The 17745-nt window shown below is 24.8% G+C and overlaps 1 protein-coding gene across 1 annotated transcript in view; it reads right to left on the bottom strand.

The window, feature by feature from the left end:
* LOC117183007 overlaps positions 1-12473 on the bottom strand; it is a 31161-nt gene extending 18688 nt beyond the window's left edge. The window contains exons 1-4 of the mRNA XM_033376138.1: positions 12135-12473; positions 11547-11741; positions 3866-3979; positions 547-680 (exon numbers count right to left, since the gene is read on the bottom strand). Of these exons, the coding sequence (XP_033232029.1) occupies positions 547-680; positions 3866-3979; positions 11547-11741; positions 12135-12441 (750 nt within the window). The 5' untranslated portion in view covers positions 12442-12473. The remainder of the gene's footprint in view (positions 1-546; positions 681-3865; positions 3980-11546; positions 11742-12134) is intronic.
* Positions 12474-17745: the final 5272 nt, after the last annotated feature.

Here is a 17745-nt window from a genome sequence, read left to right as displayed (position 1 = left end):
AACGTTGTACACGAAAATACGAACCCTGGCGGCCACTAGACGAGGTTCTAGAGGGTTCGTATTTTCGTGCACAACGTTACCGGCTGATGCCGATGGAATTGATAGTTGCAATTTTTTTACATCTTTTATTATTAAGCTTTGTACTTAAACGTAGTTTTCTTTCTACTCTTGCATTTCTCAAAGTTTGAGACCGATATTTTATGTATAAAAAAAGTTCGAACGTTCAAAAAATGTCGAGGTTCAGAAAAAAGATTAAATAATTTTCAGTGAAGTTCCTATCAAAATGCAGTACCTAAACGTGCTTTATTGTACTCTAATACATTTTCTAAAGTTTCAGCTCGATATTTTATTTACAAAAAAAGTTCTTAGATTCAAAAAAACATTCAGTGAACTGAAAAAGTGAGATCGGTAATAAAGGTATTTAGCTGTGTCACATGCCCTTAAAGTGGTTAGATATAATTCGCGTTGAATAATCAATAATTGAACATTTGAAAGTTAGCTTTAACGGGAAATTAAAAAACTGTGCGATTCCTTTACGGTATTTACCTTTAGTGGTCTCCCCTCCACGGAAGTTCCGATGGACATAACGGAACATATTTCAGGGAAGGTCTGCGCGAGATAATCAAGGTATCCATGAATATCATCAAGGCGATGGTAAGTTGACCATTCCATTCGGTGACCTAAAATTTATATCTTTCGAGTCAACGATCGTACCCTCTTCCTAGATCTGATAAATATTTTTAATTTCGATCGCTTCACTGATTCAGACATGTCCGAATTAATACACAAAGAAATTATTAACTGTCCAGTATTTGTTGACGCAAAGAAAAATTTAAAGATGAAGTTTCAACCAAGATGATTAATTTTCGGCCAAAAAGAACAATTTTTTAAATAATTGTTATGTTTTAAGCCCAAGAGATTAATTTTAAACTAAAATGATGAATTTTTTTACTAAAAAAGTGAAATTTTAACCAAGTAATATAACGTTCAACCAATTCATTGAATTTTCAACCCAAAAAGAAAAAAATGGTTAAAAAATTATTTTTTTAAATATTTATCTAAATTAGAAAACAAACTCGAGCGGGATGCTTTTTACAAAATTTTAAATTAAAACATAAACCTAATATTGATATCAAATTATTGCGTTTTATTATGTCCAACATTTAAAATAAAAGGAAAAAAAGGAAAATTTTTTTCTATTTGTGAAATGGCGATATTTGAAATTATGAGTCTTAAACCAAAAAAAAATTAATTTTTCACATACTACTTTAACTTTTACTCAAGTAGTGTAATTTTCAGCTAGAAAAGATGTTTTCTTAACAAAAGCTGGAATAGTTGATACTTTAACTAAAAAAGTTTTAAAATTAAAATTGGTTTAATTTTTTGTTTTGAATGAATTTTCGATGAAATACACAAGTTTTTAACTGAATAGTTGAATTTTTCAACCAATGAAAGATAAAATTTGCAACATGAATGAAATAGTTAAATCTTCAGTATAAACAAATTTAATGTTGAGTAAAAAATACGATTTTTTAACATTATTTAACAAAGTAAATCAACTTTCAACCACGTATTTGAAATTAGAAACAACAAATATTAAGCGCTTACCAAAAAGTTGCAATTTCTACCAGAAAAATCAATTTTCCTCCAAGAGCATTAATTTTTTACGAAAAAAGATATTTTTACAAAATGCATCATGTTTTAATTAAATAGTTTGATATTCAAATATAACATATTAATTCTTAAGTAAAAATCGTATAGTTAAATTTTAAATCCAAAAAATAAATTTTGATTTAGAAAAAATAAATTTCAATATAATAATTAAATTTTTAACTAAGGAGTCAAATTTAGAACTATCGCGATTAATCATCAATTTAATAAGTGAATTTTTAAGAACGAATTGGAGTTTTTAATTAAAAAGATAAACTCTTAATCAAATATTTATAGTTACTATTTTAGATGAAGACGTAATTTCTAAGCAAAATGTTTATAAAATAGTTGAATTTTCCACAAAATTTTCTATGTATATTCTATCCGTTTATATGTTAAAAAACAGTTGAATTTTCAACTAAAAAAATAAATCTTTAACCAAAAAAATTAATTTTTAAAAAAGTAGTTCCACTTTCAACCAAATGCTTGGATTTTCAAATAAAAAGGATAAATTCTCACCAAAAAATTTAATAATTGATATTTTAAATGCAACAAAATTCTTATTTTTATTCAAAAACAGTTCAATTAAGCCACAGAAAACAAATTTTTAACAAAATAGTTCAATTTTTTACTTAGAAAATTCATTAAATAAAGTAAATCAAGAACAAATTAACTTTTTAAACATTCCGTAAAATTATAAAAAAGTTTCGAAAAATTTTCCAGATGCTTCTTTGACGAATTTAGAAATATTTTTGAAAAAAATTTAATCTTTTTTACTATAGTCTTCTTAAATGTTTTATGGAATTTTCAAAATTTCAAATTAATTAATTAATTAGTTTAAAAAAAATTTTAATTAAAATAATTAATTAATTTTAAATTACTTGTACCATTAACACCTAGCTAAAAATTAGCGTTTGTTCTTGAATTAAGAGTTCTTATTCTGATCCCTCTAATAGCTTAATTGGAAAAGCACCTGACCGGAAATCAGAAATTTTGTGGTTCGATTCCCAATGGAGTGAAGATGGAGTAGCATCTTTCTTTCAAGAAATAATTTTAATATTATGGATTTTTTAATTTTGCAAAATTTGAAAGACTTACTTTAAAATCATCGACATTTTTTTCAAAATTATAAGAAATCATTTGAAATGTTTGAAAATATTTTTTAAAATTTTCTTTAAATAATTTATCAAAATGAACCTTTAATTTGAATTTTCGCTGGAATCTTACAAAACGATTCAAAATTTCATTTCAAATTCTCGAAAATTCTACATTTTGTTAAAAATTTCATTATAAGTTTTTAAATTTTTATTCAGTTTTAATCTTTTTAAAACTTATAAAACTTTGAAACACGCATTAAAATAATTTAAAGTTTCTACATTTTTTTATCCTGCAAAATTAAAAAATATTTTGAAATTTTTCAAATATTCTAATTTTTGATCTATAAAAATAGAATTTAAATTTTTCCTGAAATCTTCAGAAACAATTCAAAATTGTATCTCCAAATCGCAGAAAACCTACATTTTGTTTAAAACGTCATTAAAGATTTTCAAATTATAAATCATTTTTTTTCAGTTTTAAACATTTCTGAAACTTTTCAACATCTTTCAAAATAATTCCAGGTAGTTAAGTCCTGCAAAAAATTTTTAAAAAATTAAAATCTTTCAAATATTCTACTTTTTGCCAGTAATTTTATTTTTCGCATTTTTTTGAAATTGTACGAAAAAAGTTTACAAATTATAATCAGCTAGCACAATGCTAATAGCAGATTTATTTATCAATATTATAAAAAAATTAAAGTTTGCATTTTATCTGTAATGTTTCGAAGAATTTAGAAATAAATCATATCATTAAATAAAATGTTTTGGAAATTTTAATTTACCTAATTTGTGATACAGAAAATTCTAAATCATTGTTAATAAATAAATAGATGTAGCCTCATTAAATATGATGGTACTGTAAATAAAATTCATTTGTCCCTTTTTGAAAAGGTGGGTCAAAATGTTAAGAACATAATATTGTTGTCCTTATGTTGCTCAAGTGAGGACCCGTCTAATCCAACGAGTGATGTACGATATTTTCTTTTAAATCAGCATTTTATGAGACTGTAGGACGTTTCAAGCCCATCAAATGAGATTTTAAAATAAGTTAGTATAACAAACGGGTGTTTTTTATGTGTCTGAATCAGCGAAGCAAATTTTCAGCAAAGCAAGCTCACCCTTCCAAAGCCAAGAGCTACCTCCACCGTAAACATTAGGAGAATGAGGAGAACGACGTACTGGAAATTTACTTCGTACCTTGTAAGCGATTTCCTTCCACCGAGCATATCGGGCTAGAAAACCACTTTAGCCGTGAATAAAAAATAAATAAATAAAATTTTAACATACAAAAGGGTTCAGCATTTTATTATTTTCTCCATTAAGTGGATTTTTGTTCAGATGTTTCATCCAAATTAATTTTGTATTAATTTAGGAAATTTAATTCACTTATATCACTTGATACTACATAATCTAATAGATACCCAATGAGAAAAACCAACTCTATTTTTTTGAAGACTCTTTTTTGGTCAAAAAATTGACAACGTGGTTGAAATTAAAACTACTTTGTTAAAAATTATTATTATTATGATTTTTTTAAATCCCCTTTTTGGTTAAAAGTTTGATTATTATTGTTAAAATTCCTTTTTTGGTTAATAAATAAATTTTGTGAATTATTAATATAACTATTCAATTTCTTATTTAACTTAGATATCTCATATTCAAAATTAATCTTCTCTAGTGGCAAATTGAAAAATTATGTTAAAAAGTCATTCTTTTTTTTCGAATTTTTTTCCCGGTTAAAAATTCATCTATTTCGGTAGAAAGTGCATATTTTTTGGCTATTTAGTACAAATTGTATAAATTCAACTAGTTAGTTGAAATTAAATTTACTATTTTTTAAATTATTGCATTTATTTATTTTTCTAAATTCATCGTTTTGTTTGAGGTTTAATTATTCTAGAGAAAATCCATTTTTGGTCAGAATTAATTTTGAAAATTGAAAATGGAACAATTTCATTTTATGTTCAACGCCGATATTTCAGATTTTTAATTAATCTTTTCTAGTTGAAAATTGAAAAACTATATTAAACAGTCATTCTTTTTTGTTTAAAATTCGTGTTTTCCGGTGAAAAGTTAATCTATTTTGCAAAAATTGCATATTTTTTTGGTTGAAAATCACAACTATTTGGTTCAAAATTAATCCCTTTTTTTTATTTTTTTATAAAAATCTGACTGTTCGGAAAAAAAGCAGTGTAGCTATTCTAATTTTTGTTTGAGGATTCAACTATTTGGTGAAATATTTGTTTTTGTTTTGTTTGAATTCAACTATTTAGTTGCAAAATCATTTAATTTTTATAATAAAAAGTCAATTTCTCGCTTAAAAATCATCCTTTTTTGTTGAAAATTCAACTACTTGTTTGAAATTAAAACTACTTTGTAAAAAATTATTATTTTTTGTTTTTGTTTTAATTTACCTCTATGCTTATAAATTAAATTATTATTGTGAAAATCCCTGTTTTGGATAAGAAGATGTGTTAAACAGTCATTCTTTTTTGTTTAAATTTCGTCTTTTCCGTTTAAAAATTCATCTATTTTGGTAGAAATTACATATTTTTCTGGCTAAAAATCACAACTATTTGGTTCAAAATTAATCATTTTTTATTAAGAATGCAATTACATATTTTGTTGAAAATTCGTCTTTTTTACTTTAACCATTTGATTTGAAATTATTCTGTTTTGGAGATTCAACGACATTGTAAAAGATTAAACTTTTTCATACAAATATAACTATTTAGCACAAAATAAGAAAAGTCGCTATTACATTTTTTTAATTATTATTTAAATTGAAAATTTATTTATTCTAATTGGAAAATTTTCAATTTTTTACAATTTAAAAATTAAAAAATTATTTTAATAAAAATTTGCATTTTTATCGTGAAAGATTACGTTTCTGGTTAAAACCTAATCTCGTTTGTTTGAGGAATTTACGATATTGTTAAATATATACGTCTTTTTGGGTTGAATTTAAGTAAATGGTTGCAAATTTATTTATCTTTTTAAGCTCATTTTTTAAAATAAAAATATAATTACTTGGTTTTTCATTGATTTCAACTATTGAGTTTAAAATTAATTTGTTTTTGGAAATTCAACTATATTGTTAAAAATTACACTTTTTTAATAAAATTTTTAATATTCGGAAGAAAATAAGCAAGGTGGCTATTTCAATTTTTATTCAAAATTCCTATTTTAAATTGAAAATTTATGTTTTCTAATTGAAAATTTAAAAATTATGTTAATAAGTATTTTTTTATTTGTCTTTTTGGATTGAAAATTCATCTATTTTAGTACAAATTGCTTCTTTTTTGTAAAAAATTACCAGCGATAAAAAATTTATCTATTTTGTTTTAGGATTCATCTATTTTGTGAAATATTCGTCTTTTTTTAATTCACCTATTTCGTTGAAAATTAATTTAGCTTTTTTAGTTTATCTTATTGGTTAACAATTTAATTATTTAATTGAAAATTCATCTTCTTTGTTGAAAATTTAATTGCTTTGTTGAAAGTTCAACTACTTTATTAAATTTTTTTTTTAAGTTTCAATTCACTGGTTGAAAATTTGACTTTTTTGTTAAAAATTCGTTTCCTTCAGTGTAATGGTGAGAAAAATTTATTTTTTTAACTGTGAACTCAACTATTCAGTAAAAGCTAGAAAATAAATCTTGTTTGTTAAAATTTGCTTCTTTTGAATTCTATCTGAAAACGTGGAAATTTGACAAAAACGGCGGGGGGGGGGGGCAATTTAACAAAAATCTAATAACTTCTTAGTTGAGAAATTAAATTAAATAGAATATGTATTTTTATTGTAAAGTTGGGTAGCAGAAGACGGATGTTTCAGTATGTTGTAGCTGTTATCAATTTAAGTTTAAATATCTTGACTGGAACTGGTGCAAACCGACTTGTATCATTATCCAAGGATCTCGAGTACCGGCCATGACTATGGATTCTTGACCACACTCACATACACCACTTTATATAGAAAAGACCATTCCGTTTGAAACGCGCAAATAATTTATTTGACCAGTTCTCAATTTTCAGAATTATCAACCCGAAATGGTCAGATAACGGGATAAAGTTGTTTTTCACCGTTAACGAAACACTTATTGATTAAACCAGAATACAGTTCAAATAAATTCCCTTTTAAATTGCTTAGCCAAATCAAATTTACATTTTCTCAATTTATATATTCGCATATTATTATAAAGGTGTCCTGACCAGGAAAAAGGGCAAAAACTCGGAATTTTTAATTCGTTAATATTAAAAGTGTTTTGATATTTTATTATTCTCAGTTTGTTCAATCAACAAGCAAAAACGTTAAAAAGGCTTTATTGTCAATAATTACTATAATAGAAGTAATGCTGTTTTAATTTTTTTAATTTTTGACATCTTTAAATCCGGTGTAGGCTCAAACTTGTCAATTAGTATTTACCTTCAGTTGCCATTAAATATTTTTTTAATCAATGAGAAAAATATTTATTAATCTTGAAATAATAATTTAAAAAATGTGATTATGATTTTTAACAGAGGAATTTAGAAAAGATATTTATAATTTTGACATTGAACGGAAATTGTTAAAGGGAAGGACAATTTTGAGTTCTACCTAGATGAAGAAAAGATGTTTGATAAAGTTTAATTCTGACTTGAAACGGAAAAATTTCAAGAAAAAATTTTATTCATACTTGGAAGACGGATTTTTCTTGAATAATTATGGTTTTTAATTCGAATAGGGTATTTTTTAAATAAATTACGATTTTTACTTGGAAAGAGGAATTTTTGAAAGGAATATGATTTTAATTTGCAACACAATTTTCACTTGGTACGAGGATTTTCAAAAATAATGACAAAAAAGATTTTTTGAAAAGAATTGCCATTTTTATTTGGACTGTGCAATCTTCTAAAAGAAATATGATATTCATCTGCAACAGGACATTCTGGAAAGTAATTATAACTTGGCCTAGTTCAGAGATTTTGCCAAAATAATTCAATACAATCTTCACTTGAAATTTTGAAAAGGGATTGCAATTTTAGCTTGAAACCGGTAATTTCCGAAAAAAAATATGATTTTTATTTGGAACAAGGGAATCTTTTAGAAAGTGATATTTTTTAGTTGTTTCAGAAAATTTGCCACAAAAAATAACAATTTCTTCTTGAAATAAGAAGTTTTTAAAAATAATTATAATAGTGACTTGGAATAATGAATATTCCAAAATAATTACAATTTGGAATCGGAACGCTAAAATTCCGAAAAGAAATATCATTCTGGTTTGGAACAGATTGCACAAATCTTCTAAAAGAAATATGATATTCATCTGCAACATGACATTCTGGAAAGTAATTATAACTTGGCCTAGTTCAGAGATTTTGCCAAAATAATTCAATACAATCTTCACTTGAAATTTTGAAAAGGGATTGCAATTTTAGCTTGAAACCGGTAATTTCCGAAAAGAAATATGATTTTGATTTGGAACAAGGGAATCTTTTAGAAAGTGATATTTTTTAGTTGTTTCAGAAAATTTGCCACAAAAAATAACAATTTCTGCTTGAAATAAGAAGTTTTTAAAAATAATTATAATAGTGACTTGGAATAATGAATATTCCAAAATAATTATAATTTGGAATCGGAACGCTAAAATTCCGAAAGGAAATATGATTCTGGTTTGGAACAGGGATTTTTTTAAAGAGTGATCATTTTTAGTCGATTCTGGGATTTCGCTAAAATAATTTCATACAATCCTCAAATAGAATTTTCAAAAAGAATTACAATTTTGATTTGGAACAGGTAATTTAAGACACGAAATATGATTCTCGCTTGGAAACAGGGTATTTTTTTAAAGAATGATAATTTGAGTTGTTTCAGAAAATTTATCCAAAAAATTAGAATTTTCACTTGTAGTAAGGAATTTCCGAAGAGTATTACAATTTTGACTTGGAATGGGTAATTTGCGAAAAGAAATATGATTCAGGTTTGCAAGGGAACATTTTTTTAAAGAATGATAATTTGGACTCTATTCTGGGATTTTTCTAAAATAATTACATACAATCTTCACTTTGAATTTTCGAAAATATTTACAGTTTGACTTGAAACAGGTAATTTTCGAAAAGAAATATGACTCTGGTTTATCACAGGATATTAAAAAACATTATTTGGGTTCTTTCAGAAAATCTGCCCAAAAAATTACAATTTTTACTTGAAATTAGAAATTTTCATAAAAAATATTATAAATGTGATTTGGAATAATGGATTTCCCAGTATATTACAATTTTGACTTTAAACAGTGAATTTTTGAAAAGAAATATGATTCTGGTTTGGAACAGGAAATTATTTAAAAGAAAGATAATTTTCAGTTGATTCTGGGATTTTGCTAAAATAATTACATACAATCGTCACTTTAAATTTTCGAAAATAATTATCATTTTTACTTGGAACAGATATGTTTTCGAAAAGAAATATGATTCTGGTTTGAAACAGGAAATTTTGTACAAGAATGATCATTTGGGTTGTTTCAGATTTCCCTAAAAAAATCTCATTTTCACTTAGAATCAGGAATTTTCAAAAATAATTATAATTGTCACTTGGAATAGTGGATTTTACGAAATAATTACAATTTTTACTCGGAATAAGAAATTTTGGAAAAGAAATATGATTTTTGTTCGCAACAGGACATTCTGGTGAAGAATGATAACTTGGTTTAATTCTATGATTTCTCGAAAATAATTACATACCATTTTTGCTTACAATTACAGGAAAGAATTATAATTTTGACTTGAAGCGGGTAATTTCCAAACAGAAATATGTTTCTGGTTTGCAACAGGGAATTTCTTAAAAGAATGATAATTTGTGTTGTTTCCGCTTGTCCGAAGAATTAGAATTTTCACTTTGGATAAAGCATTTTCGAACAGAATCATTATTGTGACTTGCAATATTGGATTTCCGAAAATAATTACAATTTTTAATTGGAACGAGAAATTTCCGAAAAGAAATATGATTCTCATTTGACACAGGGAGTTTTTCCAAATAATTATAATTTTGAGCTGATTCGCAAAATTCCCCAAAATATTGCGTAAAATTTTCAATTGGAATGAAGAATTTTTTTAAAAATAACAATTTCTAGTGGTCTGGCTAATTTCCAAAAAGAAAAATAATTCTTCTTTGAAATAGGGAATTTAAAAAAATAATAATTTGGGTTGTCTCTAGAAATTTGCTATAAAAATTATAATTTTTATTTGAAATATAGATTTTTAAAAAATAAATAGAAAATAATTGTGACTTGGAATAGTGAATTTTCCAAAAAATTACAATTTTGACATGGAACTGTGAATTTTCGAAAATAAATATGATTCTGATTTAGTATACGGAATTTAAAAAAGGATAATTTGAGTTCTTTAAAAAAAATTGCCAAAAATAATCATTTTTTCTCATGAAAAAAGAAAATTTCAACAACAACAAAATTCCAATTTGGAATAGGGAATTTAAAACAAATGATAATTTGGGCTGTTTCCAGAAATTTGCTATAAGAATTATAATTTTCATTTGAAATATTGAATTTTTATATAAGCAAAGAAATAATTGTGACTTTAAATAGACAATTTTCAAAAAGAATTACAATTTTGACTTGGAATCGTGAATTTCAGAAAAAAAATATGATTCTGATTTGGAATAGCAATTTAAAAAAATTACAATTTGGGCTTTTTTAAGAAATGTGCTATTAGGAATTATAATTTTCATGTGAAATATGGAATTTTCAACAGCAACAAAAATAGTTATGAATTTAACTAGAGAATTTTTAAAAAGAATTACAATTTGCAATTGGAACCATGAATTTTATAAAATAAATATGCCAAAAGAATGTCATACAATTTTCGCTCGGAATAACGAATTTAAAAAAAGATATATAATCTTGACTTGGAATGGGTAATTTCCGAGAAAAAAAATATGACTAGTTTGAAACAAGGAATTTAAAAAAAATATATATTATTTCTAGGAGGTTGGTCAGAGAATTTACTTGGAACAGCGAACTTTCAAACAATTATAATTTTGAGTTGGAACGGAAATTTTTGGGAAGCAATTATATTTACTTCTGAATTGGATCGCAGAATTTTAGAAAAGAAATTATTATTCAGATCTGACACAATGAATTTTCAAAAAGATCTATAATTTTAAATTAAGGTTTGGAAATGTTTCAAAGAAATTATAATTTCTAAACCAGGAAAATTATAATCCATTTCTAGTGAATTTATTAATTAATTAAATAAAGGGATAATTATCATTAAGAAATTATTTACGATACGATAGGGAAAGAAAATTTTATTCATTTTCAAATTTAGTATTGTATTGTATTCATAAGATGTTGTCGATACTACGTGACATGTTTATAATATTGTGAATATTCTAAGGCATTTAAATAAAGCATGTCAGTGTTACAAGTCAAAATATCATGATAATCAACAGAGAGAAAATACTTTCATTTAAAAATTCAAGAAGAAGAATAAGACTTTTTACGCGAGGGTAAAATTAAAGATTCAAAAATAAATTATGGCAATTTCCTGCGGAACATCGTTGCAGATTTAACTTCTATCGAGTGGAAGTATCCGCTGTTATTGAGAATGATTAAAAATATTTTCGTAAATTACTTAAAAATTTGTTCAGATCAAAAATTATGGAATGTAAAATTTTAATACAAAATTATAGAGTCTTGCTTCAAATATAGTTATATCTCAAAAAAATATTTTGTTAGTACGAGCCGCAAGCACAGGCAAATTTCAGTTAAAGAAGCATAACTTAAAAAATTTTTAAACACGAACCTGCCCGTCCTTCTAGTTCATCTATGAGTTCTGGTGGCAAGGGTGGGTTTTCCTGATCAATGGCTTGTTGAACATCAGGAATAATAACATCAAAATTCACATGTCTTTCCCGCAAAAAACGAGAAACTCGTGAGATCGTGTCAGGTCGTACCAAAACATCGAATGCACTTCCATTTCCCATCCAAGTTGATACATCTGCAAGTTAAAAAATCAAAACACATTTAGATGAAAAATCGATCAAAAATCTTGCTCTAAAACTTATTTTTTAGTAACTTAATGTTCTCTTTTAAGCTAAGTCAGTGAGATTTCATTGTTTCAATAGCAATCAAAGAAAATTGTTACTAGTAATAATGTTTTTGACATCTTAAACTAAACCAGTGAGATTTGAGTGTTTTCCATAGCCAAAAGAGGGTCATTGGCATCACTTGAATGAACATTTTACAGAAATTTTCATTAGAATAATACTAGTGACACTCTTTTGGCTATAGAACCCAGCGAAATCGCACTACTTCATTTTAAGAGAGTTCATTTGATATGAATGCATGTAACATATCAAGAAAAGAATGATAAATAATATAAAAAACAAACCTCCAACTTCTTGAAGATAGGATACATATTCCGCTTTTTCATTCTGTGCTAAAACTCTCCATACTTGAGAACCTTCATAAGTGACTGATTCTTCAGGTATGTCAACAGCTTTGATAACTACAGAATCGGATGAACTACTTCTGGTTTCTTCTTCATTATCAGTGATTGCTATCTCGAGTGCAGGATCTAGTGGTTCCCTGAGATCGCGATGATGATTTAAACTGGAAACATTTATAACAATCGATGCTAAAAGTAATAAGGTTAATAAACTCTGAAACCAGTCCTTCGACGGCCTTAAGCTCTCCATTCTGTCGAACTGACTCCCAAGTTCAAGTCTCACCTTTTATAACTTGGTGTTGTTAACGGTACTTCTCAAACTCGATTTCATGGTCACGGCGACTAGTGAATCCTGTGCCAAAGAAAAGCTAAAGTTCGAGCACAAAATACAAATGGTTTACATATCAGATTGATATTGACCTCAAAGAGCCTTTCTTGCAATTGAAATTTTAGAAGCTAGCATCATTGATTGAGGGGGGAAATAATTTTTTATTCAAAATAAGAAATTATAACAAATACTTATTATTTTAGTTTTTTTGTTTATTTGCTTTAAAACTTATATTAATATATATTTTACAAAGATTATTAAGAAAATTTGAAAATATATTTGAGGATTTCAGATGTCACATTGAAATTACAAAAAAAAGTTATTTTTGAACGAAATAGTTGAGTTTATTCTTAAGAAGATTAGTTTTCTATAAAAAAGACAAAGTTTAAAACTTTAAGTAAAAAAATGAATTTTTACGAAGTGTCTCGCCCTACCAAAATTCGAGATGAGTAGACAAATATTTTTTATAAGCTTGGCTAGTTGTCCGGAATTTGACGGAGGACCAATCCATCACCTTTTCCAACACCCCTAATTTTGCCGGACTACTAGACACGACCAAAGAGATGAATTTTAAACTGCGATTATGAATCTTCAAACAACAAAAATTAATGATCAACAACAACAAAATAATTTAACAATAAGTGTTAATTTTAAACAAAGTAATTTAATTTTCTACGAAGCTGTTAAAATTGTCAGTTAGGAAGATTAAATTTCTACTAGAAAAAGATCGATTTTCTAGGAAATATTTACATTTTTAACCATATAGTTGAATTTGAAAGTCTAATGATCTATCATTAAGCAAAAAATATATTTGAAACAAAATAAAATTAATTATTCACAAAAATCACAACAAAAAATTAATTTTGATTAAAATAGTTTAATTTGTTCCTTATCTATTTAAACAATTTCCCGTTGAGGAAAATAGTTTTCTAATAAAAAAGGGATTTTCGAAGAACTAGTTACATTTTAAGTAAAGAGATGAATTTCCTACTACAATTATGAATCCACAACCGAAAAAATAAATTAAAAAAAAAGGTTCAATTTTCTACCAAGCTGTTGATTCTTCTGTATAGAAAATTATTTTTCTAATGAAAAAATAGATTTTCAAAGAACTCTTTACATTTTCAACTAAAGAGACTTTTTATCTACAATTATGAATCTTCAACCAAAAAATAAATTTTCAACGAAAAAAAGTAAGTTTTGAATAAAATAGTTTAATCTTTTACTTAACTATTTAAAAAATTTCCAGTAAAGGAAAACAATTTTCTTCAAAAGAAAAAGAATTTTCGAAGATCTAGTTACATTTTCAAATAAAAAGATGAATTTTCTACTACAATTATTACAAATACACAAGCAAAAAAATGTTCGTCGAAAAAAGTAAATAAAAAAATGGTTTAATTTTCTACCAATCTGTTGAAATTTTTAGTTAGGCAGATTAATTTTCTTATACGAATAGATAAATTTCCAACAAAATGTTGCCATTTTCAACGAAGCAAGTGAGTTTCATGCTATAATCATAATCCTTCAACGACAAAAAAATATTTTAAAACAAATAATTAATAAATCACCAAAAGTTTATTTCAAGCCATTGTGTGAATTTTTCTGTGAGGAAGATTATTTTTCTAGGAAAAGAAACAGTTTTAATAGAACTAATGACATTTTCAACTAAAGAGATTAATTTTCAAGTACAATTATGAATATTCAGACAAAAAATAAATCTTTAACGAAAAAAAATTAATCATGAATAAAATAGTTTCCCTATTCACTTAAATATTTTAACAGTTTCCAGTCGAGGAAAATAATTTTATTAAAAAAAAAGGATTTTCGAAGATCTAGTTACATTTTCAAATAAAGAGATGAATTTTCTACTAAAATTATTATACACAGCAGAATAAAAAATTTTTTGACGAAAAAAGTAAATTTAAAAAAAAAGGTTCAATTTTCTACCAAGCTGTTCAGATTTTCAGTTAGGAAGATTAATTTTTAATTATAAAAGATAAATTTTCAACAAAATATTCACTTTTTCAACCAAAAAAGTGAGTTTTTATACTATAATTATAATCCTTCAATCAATACAAATATTTTAAACAAAAAAAGTAATAATTCACAAAAAGAAAATTTAAACCAAATTGTTGATTTTTCTGCGAGGAAGATTTTTTTCTAAGAAAATAAAAAATTTGAAAAGAACTAATTAGATTTTCAACAAAAAAGATAAATTTTCAACTAAAATTATTAATCTACAGCCAAAATAATAAATTTTTAACAAGAAAAAGTTAATTTTATATAAAATAGTTTAATTTCTTATTTTGCTATTTAAACAATTTCTAATCAAGGAAAATATTTTTCTACAAAAAAAAAAAATTTTAAAGGCTTAGCTACATTTTCTACTGAAAAGATGAATTTGCTACCATAAATTTGAATGCAGAACCGAAATAATGAATTTTTACGAAAAAAATAAATAAAAAAAAAGGTTTAATTTGCTACCAAACTGTTGAGATTTTCAGTCAGAAAAATTAATTTTCTACTAGAAAAAGATCAATTTTCTTCGAAATATTTACATTTTCAAACAAACAGTTGATTTTTAAACTACAATTATGTATCTTCAACCAAAAAATAATATTTGAAACAAAATAAAACAAATTATTTACCAAAAGTTTGTTTTAAACCAAATTATTGATTTTTCTGAGGAAGACTATTTTTCTAAAAAAAAAGATAAAATTTTCCAAGAACTAATTACATTTTCAAATAAAAAGATGAATTTCCAACTACAATTATGAATCTACCACCAAAAAAATAAATTTAAAAAAAAAACAGGTTTAATTTTGTACCAAGCTGTTAAGACTTCCATTGAGGCAGATTAAATTTCTACTAGAGAAAAATAAACTTTTAAAGAAATATTCACATATTCAACCGAAAAAATGAATTTTATACCATAATTTTAATCCTTCAACCAACAAAAAATGTATTTTAAACAACAACAAAATCAATTATTCACAAAAAAGTTTATTTTATACCAAATTGTTGATTTTTCTGTGTAAAAGATTATTTTTCTAACAAAAAGATAATTTTTTAATATCTAGTTATGTTTTCAACTGAAGAGATGCATTTTTAACTACAATTATGAATTCTAAGCCAAAAAATAAATTTATAACGATAAAAAGTTAATTTTCAATAAAATAATTTAATCTTTCACTTGGCTATTTAAACAATTTCCGATCAAGAAAAAAATTTCCTACAAAAAAAAGAATTTCCAAAGAACTAGTTACATTTTTACCTACATTTTTATACTATAATTATAATCCTTCAACCAAAAAAAAATATATTTCAAACAACAACTAAATCAATTATTCACACGAAAGTTTATTTTGAACTCAATTGTTAAAAGATTATTTTTCTAACAAAAAGAAAAATTTTCAAATAACTATTTACATTTTCAACTGAAGAGATAAAATTTTTAGTGAAAATTATAAATATACAACCAAAAAATAAATCTTCAAAGAAAAAAAGTTGATTTTGAATAAAATAGTTAAATTTGTTACTTAGCTATTTAAACAATTTCTAGTTAAGGAAAATAACTTTCTACAAAAAAAAAGAATTTTCGAAGACCTAGTTTTATTTTAACTAAACAGATGAATTTTCTACTACCATTATAAATTCACAGCAAAAAAAAATTTGGACCAAAAAAGTTTATTTTAAACCAAATTTTTTAGTTTTCTATAAAGAAGATTATTTTGGGTCAAAAAGACAAATTTTCAAAAAACAATTTACATTTTATACTAAAGATATAAATTTTCAACTACAATTATGAATATACAGTCAAAAAATAAAGTTTCAACGAAAGAAAGGTAATTCTGAATAAAATAGTTTAATTTTTTACTTTGCTATTGAAACAATTTTCCGTCAAGGAAAATAATTTTCTACAAAAAAAAAGAATTTTCAAAGAACTATTTACATTTGGAATTAAAGAGATGAATTTTCAACAAAAATTATGAATCCTTGACCAAGAAAACAATTATGTTTCAACAAAAAAGTTAATTTAAAAACAAAAAATTGAATTTTTAGTCAAGAGCATTAGTTTTTTCATCAAAAGTAAAACTTGCAACGTGATAGTAACATTTTCAACAAGGGAAGTGAATTTTAAATTATAATTATGAATCTTTAACCATAAAAATGAATTTTCAACTGAAAAAGTTAATTTTAAACAAAGTACTTTAATTTTCACCCAAGCTGTTGTCTAGTTAAGGAGATTATTTTTCTACCAAAAAGAGAAATTTTCAACGAACTAGTTTGATTTTTAATTTTCAATAAAAAATTTTAATTTTCTATCTAGCTGTTGAAACTTTGGGCTAAAAATACAATATATGTGCCAAACAGTTTAATTTTTAACCCAGAAATATTACCTTCCAACAAAAAAAAAAGTATTTTTTATTTTAAAATACTTGTTTTTTCAAGAAAGTAATTCAATTTTCTAAGAAACTGTTCAAATATTGAGCAAAAAAGACGAATTTACTACAAAAAGTTGAGTTTTACATCAACAAAATTTATTTTCTACTAAAGTCAACGAACTTGTAACAACATGCAACAGCTTGTAACCTGCAACCAAATAGTAGAATTTTCAACAAAAAAAGACATTCTTAATAAAAAATGTATTATTTGATATTTGACCCAAAAAAATTTCAACTTGAAAAATTAAAATGAAAAATTAAACGAAAAATTCAATAAAAAAAAACAACGAAATTTTTAACAAAAAAGTTTATTTTCCACAAAATAGTGGAACTGATTACATTGTCATAGAAGAATTTTGAAACCAAAAATAGAATAGTTCAATTTTATGTTGAATAAATAAATTTGTAACAAACAAAAAAGGACGAATGTGAAAAAAAATTTCAATTTTTATACAAAATAAATAAATTTTATACTCAAATGATGAATATTTAACCAGGTGGATTTTATTTGAATTTAATTAAATTATATATTATATTACATAGAAAGAATTCAATTTTAAGTTAATTTTTTTCAAATAGTTGAATTGTGTACCAAGCTGTTGAAATTTCAAACCAAAAAGACATCCTCCACAAAACTGTTGAACTTGTAACCCAAGACACATCGAGTTGAAAATTTGGGGTGCTAAATAAGAAGCACTAAGAACGGTCGGCCTGGTCCTAAATTTTAATAATTATGAAAAAAGAAAGAAAAAAAATTATATACAAAAAAACTTTTTTCATA

The sequence above is a fragment of the Belonocnema kinseyi genome, chromosome 2 (assembly GCF_010883055.1).
Source record: "Belonocnema kinseyi isolate 2016_QV_RU_SX_M_011 chromosome 2, B_treatae_v1, whole genome shotgun sequence".
Classification (NCBI taxonomy): domain Eukaryota; kingdom Metazoa; phylum Arthropoda; class Insecta; order Hymenoptera; family Cynipidae; genus Belonocnema; species Belonocnema kinseyi.
The sequence above is the reverse complement of the archived record's forward strand: the minus strand, read 5'-3'. Positions and strand labels throughout refer to the sequence as shown.